General features: G+C 47.8%; 1 protein-coding gene across 1 annotated transcript in view; it reads left to right on the forward strand.

Moving 5' to 3' along the window:
• Positions 1-13,232, forward strand: part of Tmem181 (transmembrane protein 181) — a 53,000-nt gene that overhangs the window by 21,996 nt on the left and 17,772 nt on the right. Inside the window, exons 2-4 of the mRNA XM_051164060.1 lie at positions 2,671-2,774; positions 8,793-8,848; positions 11,059-11,143. Of these exons, the coding sequence (XP_051020017.1) occupies positions 2,671-2,774; positions 8,793-8,848; positions 11,059-11,143 (245 nt within the window). The remainder of the gene's footprint in view (positions 1-2,670; positions 2,775-8,792; positions 8,849-11,058; positions 11,144-13,232) is intronic.

The raw sequence follows: 13,232 nt of genomic DNA on the forward strand, positions 1-13,232 counted from the left end.
GACAACTCGGGCGCCTGTCACCTCCAGGTCTCAGTCCCTTTCTGTGTACCCAAAGTGTGGGCTGGAAGTCCCTGGAAACGCCGCTGCATCTGTCTTAAAGCTTCTGTAAGGTGGCTGTCGGGGTTGGAGTCTGCAGAGTGAGAGCCAGAATCGCTTCCACAGCTCTAGCTCCATCCGGTTGTTTGCCACCTACCTCTGCCCATTCGAACTTCCGTTTAGCTATCAGGTGGAACCTTTCCGGTGTAGTGACAGACTGTACAGGCTGGTTTTATGTCAGCTTGACACAGCGCAGAGTCATCAGAGAGAAGGGACACTCAAATTAGCTGATGCCTCCGTAAGATCCTAAGATCCGCCTGGAGGGTGTTCTCTTATTTAGTGATTGGGGGAAGGCCCAGCCCAATGTGGGTGGGGCCATGGCCCAGTGGTCTCAGGTTCTATAGGAAAGCAGGCTGAACAGATGACTAGGAGCAAGCCAGTAAGCAGCACCCCACCCACCCGTGGCCTCCTCCTCAGCTCCTCCAGGTTCCTGTCCGGCTTGAGTTCCCTTCCTGGCTTCCTTTGATGTTGAACAGTGCTGTGGAAGTGTAAGCCAAATAAACCCTTCCCTCCCCCCCCCCCAGTTGTTTTGGTCCTGGTGTTTTATTGAAGCAATAGTGACCTTAGCCAAGACACAGACCTTTAGGTTTCACCAGTCCCAAAGACCATCCAAGCGTCTGAGCCTGCAGCAGGGGATTACATGTTTTGCTGTAACCTGCCTGCCTAGTGTCCCCACTAGTGTATTTGGTAAGTGCACTGGTTAGCACTAGCTGACATAAACACTTCCGTGATGGAATATATAGTCAGAGCAATATGATCCTTGTGCCCGGGCCATGCTCACTCATGTTTATCTCAGAATAAACTCTCACACACCCGTGGAGTGAGAGCTGCAGTTTACAAAGAAGTCTGAGTCTGTCCCAGAGGCCAGTTGTAGCTGATAGATGAGGCCCTTGGGGTCCAAATCTGAGCTGGCAGCACACCCTTGCTTTATCAGCGTCCCTATCGTGCCAACAGGGTGGCTTATGGGTCGCCACTGGGGCTAGAGTCCCAGGGAGACCTGGAGGCTTCCCTTGCCTGGTGGCTGCACGGGCCCTGCATAATCAGCAGTGCCACGTCAGAGCAGCAGTGGCTCCCAGGCCTCACCTTTGTGCTGAGACTGCCCAGCCCCACGTTGACTTCCTGCCTGCCATTGGGAGTTTTAGGCGCACGTGGAAGGGAGGGGCGTGCACGGTGAGCACAAGTCAATACCCTTTCCCTGGGTTTCCAGGCCACACCTCTGTCCAGGTTGACAGCTTCCAGGTCGAGCACCAGAGCCACACATGCAGCCAGCCAGCGAGCCCCTAGCTCTTCCCTTGGGGGCCAGCCACCTCCTTAGGACTCTTTAGCGGGGTTGGCCACTCCCTACCAGCACTGCTTTTTTCATCAGTGAAGCTAAGGGGAGTGCAAGCACAGCTCATGTGCTGGAGAGCAAGGCCGCTCTGCAGGGCACAGCGCTGTACCTACACAGGTAGATCCCAGAGGTCTGTGAAGCGCAGGTGTGGGGGCCTCTTTGTTTTCCTAGCCACTATGCTGCATGGAGTGCTGAGCAGGAACTGTTCCCTGTGGTTTTGTTATAAAGATTTATTTTCATTTTAAATTGTGTGTGTGTGTGTGTGTGTATGTGTATCTGTGACAAGGTGGGGCTATTGGGGGTTTGGAGTATGTGTAATTTTGCCCACCAAGGCCAAGAGGGCATCAGATCTCCTGGAACTAGAGTTACAGGCCGTTGTGAGCCACCCGATGTGGGTTCTAGGAACTGGACTCAGGTCCTTTGCTAGAACAGCACGTGATCATAACTGCTGAGCCATCTCTCCAGGGTCCCTACCCGCCATGTTCTGTTCTGAGGGAAAGTGTAGGTGTGTGCTGGATCAGTCAGCCTTGTGAATGGCCTCTGTATTCCTGTAGGTGACAGAAGCTTGTGGGCCCCTGGTGGAGGGATTGAGAAGCCTTCTGGGAAGGCTAGGCTGCTCTTCACCAGGCTGCCCGGTGTGTGTGTGTGTGTGTGTGTGTGTGTGTGTGTGTGTGTGTGTGTGTGTGTGTGTGTAGTGGGGGAGGGGGAACAATGGAGTGGGGGAGGGGGAACGACAGTTTCTGCTGGAAGGATCTTAAGCTCCGAGGGACTCTGAGCTAGAGGGAGGCCAGATGGGAATGGCTGGTGGCTCTGGTCCCTGGTCTTCTCAGTCTGGGCATAGCAGCGGTGGTTCTGTGACAGAATCGAGGCTCTTTGTTGGTCTGAGCTGTGACTCTACTCTGGCAAACAGAAGTGGGCTGTGTAAAAGGTTAGGTCCCCTTTGTGGCATGGTGACTTTTCTCCTGCATGGGAACCACAGTGCATTTCTTCTTCAGCCACAGGGGTGAGTTTGCGCCGCAGGAGGCAGGCCACAGCGGCGAAGGCTCTGGCACAGAACACACAGGAATGAAATGTTACCAAGGTTTTTAGGACTGTCTAGTAAGGGGTGGTCAGCGGGTTTGGGAGCTGGTATGCTTCCGCGGCCAGCGCTGGGCTTGGGAGATGGAGGCTGTGTGCTGGTGCTGACCTGGGCAGGGACAGGTGCATGAGACCTGCTGTCCTCACTCGTGGCTTCTGCTCCACAGGCTGGCGCCCATGCGGCTCTATACACTCTCCAAGCGCCACTTTGTCCTCATGTTTGTCGTTTTCTTCATCTGCTTTGGACTGACCGTCTTCGTTGGGATTGAGGGTAAGTCTGTCTTTTAATCGTTTTCCATTTACAGCACTTAGGTTCGGTGCCCTCTTACTCCCAGCCAGGCCTTAGAGTGAAGGGAGACGTGCCTTCTCTCTGAGCCTACAGGGCAGAAGGTAGGCATGCCATGTACCTTGTGTCCTCGGGAGGTGTGGCAGGTAAGCTGGCAGTGCAGACATGCTGTTCACAGCAGCCAGGTCCCTAGGTCAGTTTGGTAATGCTGGCAGCTTCTGCTACCTGCCTTTTATTTGCATCGTCGTCATCATCATCATCATCATTTTCTTCTTCCTCTTCCTCCTCCTCTGTTCCCTTTTCTTCTTCAAATAAGCCAGCCCTGCTTTGAACTTGCTTTGTAGCCCACTCAGACATTTCTAGAGTCTTTGTATCCTGGGAAATCCAGAACCCACTAAGCGGGAGACAGGCCATGTAAAGGTCTAGGTGAATGGGACTGGGGGTGTAGGGAGGTTGAGCTGGTGACATCCCAAGTTCCAGGACGTGCCCAGGCACGGGGCAGTAGAATTGTCCAGCAAAAGAGCCACACCCTAGCAATTTGGTGTGTGTGTGTGTGTGCGTGCGTGTGTGTGCGTGTGTTTGTGTGTTCAGATGTTGATGTCAGATATCTGTGTGTGGGAGTGCCTGTGTGTTCAGATGTTATCCGATGTATGTGTGTGTGTGTGTCAGATGTCTATGTGTGTATGTGTGTGTGTACACATGTATACGTGTGTGTGTGTATGTGTGTGTGTGGTGTTCATGTCAGATGGCTTCCTGTTACTCAGCACCTTAAATATTGAGGCAGGATCTCTCATTTGAACTCAGAGGCTCACCAGCTCAGCTAGTCCAGACAGCCAGCTTGCTCTGAGGACGCCATGCCTGCCCTCTGAGCCCTGGGGTTACAGGCAGGCCTCTACCTGCCCAGCACGTACATGGGTGCTGGGGATTTCAGATCCAGTCTTCATGCTTGCACCTCAAACCTTTGCCCACTGAGCTGTTTCTCCAGCCCCCCAATGTTCTGTTTGCAGCTATAAAACAGTCACAGAAGCTGAGTGGTTTTCAAGGTTCCAGAGGCTCAGGTCCCCTCTGTCCTGTCTGCACCATGGGCGTGGCTGATAAAGTTCTCCATTTCTTTTCCTTTATTTTGAACAAGATAGTTTGTTCACTGAGGGTAGTCGGTGGTAGCTGATCCAGGTAACGGATGCAGGCAACCCCGGGTGTGAATGTCATCAAGGCTTAGTTATATCCCAGAGGTATTTGGGCCTCAGGAGCTAGTTCCTTAACCTCACTGACGTTCACGCTGGTGAGTGGATAGAGGAGGCCTGGGGGTGGGGCATTGGGATGATGCTCACGTTGTGGTAATGAAAATGCACAGCTGTGCCCATGGCAACTACAGCCAACTTCTTCTCCTCCCTCTTCAGTCACCAAGGGCTTAAAGTTATATTAGTCATAACTGCCAGCGAGGCTTGCCTATCTCACTGCATTGCACACTCTCCTCTCCATATTGGTCGGGGAGGGTTAGTGTTGCATGCAGTCTCAGTGCGGTTTGTTTCCTCAAGCCACTCTGTCTCAAATGCCCTGACTGTGTCCAGCTTTTACTCTGAGGGTGGAAATTGATGCCCCCAGGCCAAGGCAGGGATGACATCAGGTTTTTATCACTTTCTCTCATTGCACAAATTACTGTGAATCTTCTAGAGAAACAGAAACAATAGGGAATATATATGTATGTACATATACATATCCATTGTATTATAATTACATTGCATTACTGTATACAATTATATAACATATTCATAATAATAATTTTAAATAATTGTATTTACATTAAAGTATAAGTGAGTTACAATATAAATCATTGTTAATATTATTATTAGATTTAAATATGTAGTATAATTATGTGATATATATAATTATATAATAAATTATATTATTTTTATACTTACGTAAAGGACCTGGCTCAAACGATTCAGGAGGTTAAGAAATCCACAGATCTATAGTCAGCAAACGGGAGCCAAGAGAGCAGGTGATCAGTTGGGGTCCAGAGGCCTGAGACTCACAGTTAATTATGTGAGCCCCAGTTCAGGTCTGAGTCTCATTGCAGGCGACTAAGGTTCTCACTGAGGACAGGGAGACCAGACTCCTTAGCATATCTGTTGAGGCCTCCAGCAGGGTGACAAGGCCCACCTTCGCCGCGTGGGGCAGTCTGCTTTACTCAGTCTACTGACTGAACCATGAGAGTCTTACCCAGAAATCCCCCATAGACATGTGAAGGGAATGTTTAACCAAACACCCTGTCGTACTTACCCTGTGACCGACCGAGACTAACAAGTGAAATTCACTGTTGTCAACACCCTCTTCTTACTAACTTTATGTGGCAGTGCTACTGCTGCAGAGTTTGGGGTTGTTTAGGGACCGTTGTGCTGCTACCTTATTCTGCATCTATGAAAACTGAGGTCCAGGGCGCCTAGTTAGCTTGCAGCCCAGCTTCTTCTGATGCCGGTTCCCGTCTTTGCAAGAAGCCCGAGGCGGAGTGCACTGCTCTTAGGAGTCTGCTTGGAAAATACCTTGCTGTGACACAGTGGCCTTCTTCCAACATGGCGACATCCTGACAGGACTTGAAGGTGCCTCTGAGACACAAAGTTGTGCTGGTCAAGGTACAAACACCATGCCAGTGCAGTCTGAGTTGGGTGGAGGGTTGTCGGCATATACTTGTAGGAGCCAAGGTGGACAAATGGACCCTGTCTTCCCTGACTGGGGACCTGTGCTCTGTCTGCTCCTCAGTTGCTGCCTCTGATCACGGAGATGTAGCAAAGCAAGGTGGCCATTGGCGATGGACTCAGGGCTGCCCCTGTTATCACCCTACCTCATCTGGCAGGGGCTACCAGGGAGTTTAAAGAGCTAGACCTCCTCCTCGGCTGCTCTTTAGCATAGAAGCCTACAATAGCAGCAACCAGCCATGCACAAATAAAACCTCAGGCACTTCCAGGATGCCACAAGATGTTTACATACAAAGCCAACTGAGCGATATAAAGCATGGCTCATCAAAAGAAAAAAATTAAGTGCATCAAACTCTGCTGAAAGGGAGCCTGCAGGTTGAAGCGCATGTAGTCCAGCAATGGTGACTATCATGATTATAAAAGCTCATGATATTCTGACATCAGTGTCAAAATCCACTTTCTGTTTCCCTACTACTTAGAGGCTAACATGTTTAAAATGCATAATGTAAAAGCTGCTATTATTCTAAGTTTGCAAGCCCACACTTTGTTTCCTACATAAGAGACTAAGTAATTAATATTATTTTATAGTTTTGGATATAAAATAACAGATAAGGAATGCAGCTGCAGCTCAGTAGAGGAGTGCTTGGCTGCCCGCCTGGGCCATTGGTTTGATCCCCAGCCTCTCCCATGATGTGCAATGTGAGCACACATGCATGTATATATGTGTCTTCATAAAGATCATGTCACAGTTGTGACTGTAGTTGAAAGATGGGACAGAGTTTTTAATGTGTTATCATACTGAGCTGTTATAAATCCTGGTCAGAATATGACTTTGGGTGTTAAGCGAGGAACAGAAAAGCTGTGAGGCTACGGGAAGCAAATGCATCGGAAACAGAGACGTGGTGAGAACAGACAGAAATGAGCCCTCCTCGTCTGTAATAAATGTAAGTTGTTTAAATTCTCTGATTAAAAGGCAGAGATAGCTAGACCGGATTAAAACATTGCATGAGGACATGGAGAGATGGCTCAGAGATTAAGAGCACTGGCTGCAGAACCCTGAGGACCCGTGCCTACATCCCCAGTGTCCTTGGTGGGGAGGGGTGGGGACAGAAGGATCTCAGGTATGGGGAGGGGCGTGTTGGCTTCCATCCCACCTGGGAAATGTAAGTGCCAGATTCAGAGAGAGGCCCCGCCTTAGAGCACTGGCATCGGGGCTGACAGAGGAAGACACCTGATGCTCTTCTCTGGCCTATGCACACACATGTTCATAGGTGCATGCACCTATATGTACACCACATACACTCCATAACACACATGTGTGCATGTGCACACATACACAAATTACCATGGTGCAGACTGTATTTTGTCTCTAGAAGCCTTAGTTTTGAAGAGAAAGGGTAAAACGAATATGCCATACAAATAGTACCAAATGGTTAACGCTCACATTCTCCTTATGATTTCTAAATAAAGATCATGAAGAGGTTTCTGTATACTTGTGTTCATAGGAGCGTGTCCACAGTAGTTAAAATGGTGAGCCAGTTTACATACCCATCGACAGATGAATGGACAAGGGAAAATATGACGCGTGCCACAACTGAACATTATCCAGTCTTTAAGATGGCGCATCGAGGTGGCTGTCGTGTGACAAAACTTTTCCTGGGGAGACACAACACACACATCTACTCACCCCAGAGAGGGATCCCATGACAGACCAAAGTACAGACACCACTGAAGTCCAACAAGGAGTTCATTAAAGGCGTATGAGTGAGCAGAACCGACTCAGAGACAGCGGCATCACCAAGGCTCACCCTAGCATGAGTGACAGCTCACAGACGCTGAGAGGCTTGGGGCACAGCGCACAGCCTGCAGGCAGCTCAGCATGTTGAAGAGTGTCCTTCCCAAGTGACTCTGGTCTAAACCTCTTCCTGGCTGCTTGGCTGGTATCTGCTTCTTCCAAGCAGCTGGCCTGTGTCAGGATCTTTGCGGCTTTCCTCCTCTCCGGTCTTTTCTTTGCAGCTCAGCTTCCCTTCCTTTGAGGAAAACGCTCAGCTTTTATTGCTTACTCTGGCAGAAAGAGAGGCCTAGTGAATCTGCTTAGTTTCAGGAACTTCTAGAAGCTATTCTGAGCTGTTTACCTTTCTGTTTAAAGCAGTGGGGTTTTTGTTTGTTTGTTTGTTTTTTGGTCTTTTTTTGAGACAGGGTTTCTCTGTGTAGCTTTGCCTGTCCTGGACTTGTTTTGTAAACCAGGCTGGCCTTGAACTCACAACGATCCTCCTGCCTCTGCCTCCCGAGTGCTGGGATTAAAGGCGTGCACCACCACGCCCGGCTCAAAGCAATGGTTCTTAACTTTTCTAATACTGTGACTCGGTAGCACACAGTTCCTCATGTTGTGGTTACCCCAGTCATAAAGTTACTTTCGTTGCTACCTTGTAACTGTACTCTTGCTGCTGTTATGAGTCATAATATAAATATCTGATCTGCAACCCCTGTGAAAGGGTCATTTGTGACCCACAGGTTGAGAACCACTGGTTTAAAGCACTTCCTTGCAGGCAACTGGTACACAACAATGGGGTAAAACCAGTGGACCACTTGCTGTCAAAGCCTCACAATTCCAAAGGAGGACACCTCGAGTTGTCCTCTGACACCCCGTGCACACGGAGGTCCACAGAGATGGCTACCAGGGCAGAGAGAGGTAGAGTCGGGTCGGGAGCTTACTGACTGAGTTTTACTAGAAGAGCTACAGAGATGGATGATGGCGTCTACACAGTACAGATTACCGAAGCCTTCTGAGTTGCACTCTTACATGTGCTTAAAATAGAAGGTTCTTTGTATATTTTAATTGCAGTAAAATTGGGGAAGAACTTAATAAGCCGTCTGTCTAAAAAATAAACTGTCTATGTAAAAAAGCCATGTGTTATGCTTATACTGGGAAGTCTGTCACTGTGGCTCCTGCTTAATATTTCTAGAAGACTCCATTAATTGGATCGATGTATTAACAAGCCTTGTTTCCTAGCAGCTCTTCCTAGGGGCCCTGTGGAGAGCAGCAGGGAGGGAGCCTGCAGAGACCCCACCATTGCTTGTTGGTCTTTCTGCCTTAAGGCGCATGTAAGCGGTGTCACACGGCACAGTATCTGTTTTGTGTTTGAGTATTTTACCCACTTACACAAAATCTCTTTTAAAAATCAAATCAAATCAGGTACAAGAGACCGTTTCTGTCTAATGCACAAGTCTTCCTTGCTTTTAAAACAAAACCAGTAAGTTAATCACTTGAATCCTCTTTCTCCCCTTCTCTTCTTTGCTGCTCTAGGACCTGAAGTGATCCAGACTTCCCCTGCTAATTTCTCACATAATAGTAGCAAAAAGGTAAGAGGGGCTCTAAGTAAGAAGTGGGGAGCGCTCATTGTAGACTGTGCTGTCTCTGAAAAGTGGCCGTGCTGGGAGCCTCCGAGGACGGACTGCCCTGCCCTGCCCTGCCCTGCCCTGCCCTGGCTTCTCAGGAGACACACAGCTCTCATTTCCTGCTCAGGTTCTGGTCAGCTCAGTTCCAAGTGCTGTCAGCTCGTCCTGACTGCTCATGAAGTGACAGGGAACCCCGCTGCACCTGCTGTTTACAGTGGTGACTTAGGCACTGACCCTTTCTTTTTTTTGTTGTTGTTTTTTGTTTTGATTTGTTTTGTTTTTTGTTTTTGAGACAGGGTTTCTCTGTGTAGCCTTGGCTGTCGTGGACTTGCTTTGTAGACTAGGCTGGCCTCGAACTCACATTGATGCACCTGCCTCTGCCTCTGGGATTAAATGTGTATGCCACCACACCCGGCCATCAATCCTTTTTTAAAAAGCTTAATCTGTGTATATATGCTTGTGTGTGCAGGCCAGAGGCCAACCACAGGGCTGGGTCCTCAGGAGCCATCAGCTGCAGCTTGCTTTCTTCCTTTCCTTTCTTTTTTAAAAAATATTTTTAATTTTTTTTACATATACATTTATGTTATTACATATATATAAAATAAACTACAAACAGCTGGGTGGTGGTGGTGCACCCCTTTAATCCCAGCACTTGGGAGGCAGAGGCAGGTGAATCGCTGTGAGTTCGAGGCCAGCCTGGTCTACAATGCGAGTCCAGTCCAGGACAGCCAAGGATAAACAGAGAAACCCTGTCTCAAAAACACCAAAACAACAACAAACAAACAAAAACTACATACAGCAAGAAGAACCACAAAACAATCAGGAATTATACTAATGTTACATGTACAGTGTTTTGGCTATGTGTATTTGGCAGCCTTGAAGAAAACATCTTTCCTATCTTGGTGAGTCTAAAATTCTGAATGTAAATCAATATCTGTCATATCTCATTTCTATCAGTTTAAAACATCTATCTAGACCTAAAAACATCTTAATCCCTAAACAACTAAGCTTAATTGTAAAATTAAGTCTTCAACCCCATCAGAGACTTTAGAAGGAATAAAATTAATTACCCGAGTAAACCAGAAGTGCAGGTTAACAGCTTCCAAAGTGGAAAAAAAAAATGACAGAGACAGTTTGCTGCCCGAACCATCAAGGCTGGCTGGCCAGTGAGCCCTCGAGGATGCTGGGACAAGTGTGTAGACCTCAGGTGCTTGTGCTTGCTTGAGAAGCGCTTTATGGGCCTGCCGTCTCACGGTGTTTGTCCAAGTCAGGACTTGTTCCATGTTGTTCCATGGTCCAAGAGAGTAGCCACCTCTTCTTGCTGGAGATTCCCTGCACGAGCTCCACTTAAATGAAAGCCGGCTTGTCCTTATTACATGTACCTCGACTTATCATCACCTTTATCAAAAACAAGTCCTTTCCACTGGAGAAGTAAGCAATGGGGTCTCTCTCCTGTGTCTTTCATAGCCGGTCTCTGTAACTGATCGTGCCCTGCGTTTTCACAGCACTGTGTTCCACGTAGTTTCAGTGTCATGGTTTGACTTCCCTTCTGCTCTCCTGCCTACATACTAAGGTCTCTCATTGTTTGTTTTGAGGCAAAGGTCCCACTTTTGTAGCTTTGGTTGGCCTGGAATTTGACATGTAGATCAGGCTGGCCTCAAAAATCAGAGAATTCTACCCACCTCTGCCTCTGGGTTCTTCGATTAAAGGCATATATCACCACGCCTGACTCTCTTACTATTTTTAAAAGGACAAAGAGAGAAACTGTATACAGTTAGCTGCCACCACCACTGCCTTGGATGTCTTTAATACTGGGAGACACTGTAGAGCCACCATTGTGACATAGTCCTCTCAAGACTTCACTGATGCCCAGAATAACAAGTGTCAGCCAGTGGCGTGCCCAGTCCGCCGGTGCTGCTGGTGGTTCTGGTGGTAAGACTTGCTGCCTGGTCCTGAAGAGGCAGGAGGGCAGAGCGGCCGCTGCTTTCTTCAGGAGGCTTATTCCTTGTGTTCTGCAAAGGAAAGCCACCCAGCTCCCCCAGGGCTTGTGATCTGAGCTGTGGGTAAAACATTTGCTTTATACATTAAGGTGAGATATTTAGGGATTCTGTGAGCAGGTCATGTGATTACTTTGTTGTTGTTGTTGTTTTTTTTTCCTTCTGCTTCACCTAAAGCACATTCCAATGCGTTCGCACCCGCTGTCTACGTATAACCAGCAGCTATGGCTGACGTGTGTCGTCGAGCTGGAGCCCTCAGAAGGTATGCCGCTGGTGGTCAGGGTGGGGAAGGAGAGATAGACCTGTTTCTAGGATCCCAAGTGCAGGATCTAAACAGTCTCCTGAGAGAACAGGTAAGGTTAATCCACTAGAAGACCAACCACCTCATGCGGGAACTTGATTGTTGCCAGCTGAAAAGATCCCGTGAACAGACTCTGGGAGGAGATATACAAAAGAGCCCACCCAGAACTGGAGGTGAGATTTTTTTGGAGACTTGGGGTAGTTTTTGGCTGTTCATCGCTCCACTTTGAGACGCTCCTAGAGAGAACTGCTTGAGGGAAGGCTTCGGGGCTCTGGCTCCTGCTGAGGTTCCGAGTTCTGGTTACTCCAGGTTCCAGCAGTAGAAATCCTGAGGATTATGCCAGGAGAATCGTTCCTCGGAATTAATATCCTTATGGTTTTGTTATTGTGTTCTTTAAACCTCTTTTCCTATTGTTTTGGTTAGTCGGGTTATAAGTGATGCACGCTCGGTTAATAAGTTGTAATAAAATATATTGGTTAAGAAAATTGAGCCTACAGGGTGGAAAAGACTGCAATGTCTGGGCGCATGCAGCAGATGCCCTCAACTCACATTAGAAAGAAGGGAAGTTCCTCCACCATGTCCCAGTTGGAGTCAGGGTGCATCTCTGCAGGGTGTGGACAGCTGAGCTCAGAGTGGAACTAAGAGAGAATCAAGTCCTGACACTCCGAGGCAGGCTCCTGATCCCCAGGGATCCTTGGTAATGTGTGGGGGAGGGAGCACAGTGGGGGAGGGGTGTTACTGGGAAGCCTGACCCTGGGGCAGCATTGCTGATAGAGACCAGCCTCTGCATCTCCCATGACACAAGCCATATTTCATCCTAGTGAGAATTGAGGGTGGTTCCTGATCAGCTGCGGTTCTCTAAGAAAACACTCCCTTGAGCATAGTAAAAGAAATGAGAAAAAAGCAAAAATAAATTTAACACACAAATTCTGCTTAAGCTGGTCTAGGAAAAAGCTGAATACCAAGTTGCTAATTATGGTTATTGGGATGGGATTGTAATCGTTTGATGAAGTCACCTATATGTGTTGTTGTTTAAATATTTATTTGTGTGTGCATGTGGGCAGGGTGCACACCTGGGTGTTGGCACAGAACCCAGAAGAAGGCATTCTGTGTCTATCACTCTTTTCCTATTCTTTTGAATTATGATCTCTCCCTGAACCTGGGGCTCACATTTCCTGGAAGCCATATTGGCATAATGTTATTGTGCACAGTGTACAGTTTACCCTTTTTCATTCAAATGCTGATTTCTCTTTCCCACCATCTGGTTTCAATCAAACGTGGCATTGTAGTGTTTATTCTAAGTATCTCCTGTCTCATGTTTGTGTAAAATTGTCACCATTTGTTTTCTGCTTCGCCAGTAAAGCTGGACAGCCAGTAGCTGGGCATTAAAGAGAATAGGGTAGAACATCCATTTCCAGAGAGGGGAGGAGAAAGGGAGAGGAAGTGGGGATTCGGCCATGAGGAGAGGTCCAAGAGGTATGGTAGAGAAAAGAGCCAGAGCAGAGAAGGCCAAAAATGTAGGTATTGTGGGGATTTTGGCTGGGAGGAAGAGAGATTAGCCATGGAGGATCAGAATATGTTTAGTGCCCAATATCTGTCCTCCAGAGCTATAAACAAATCATAGTCTCTTGTCTTCATTGGGGAACTAGCTGGTTAAAGATAAACTGCCACCATATTAACACCCTGGAACTTTACATATTAATTATTCTTTTTACATTTGGCATCCTATGTAGAGTGCCATGTGTAAAATGCATGTTTTTCCTCCTGGCCCCAAACTCCTGGAATAATGACTCAAAATATATTTACAAGTACCTAGGTCATGCATCTAGGCTCATTCCCTGATGAGCTTGTAACTTAATAAGCTAGTTATTGTAATCTAAGTTCTGCCACGTGGCTCATTACCTCTGCTCAGGTACCGTGTGCCTGTCCTCTTTCATGTCTTCCTGGACGAGTCTCCCGTGCCTGGCTCTGTGCTAGAATCCTGTCTGCCTACTGCATCCCTCCTTCCTGTTTCCTGCCTCAGCTATAGGCCATTGGCTTTCTATTGACA

Source organism: Acomys russatus, chromosome 21, assembly GCF_903995435.1.
Source record: "Acomys russatus chromosome 21, mAcoRus1.1, whole genome shotgun sequence".
In the NCBI taxonomy this organism is placed as follows: Eukaryota; Metazoa; Chordata; class Mammalia; order Rodentia; family Muridae; genus Acomys; species Acomys russatus.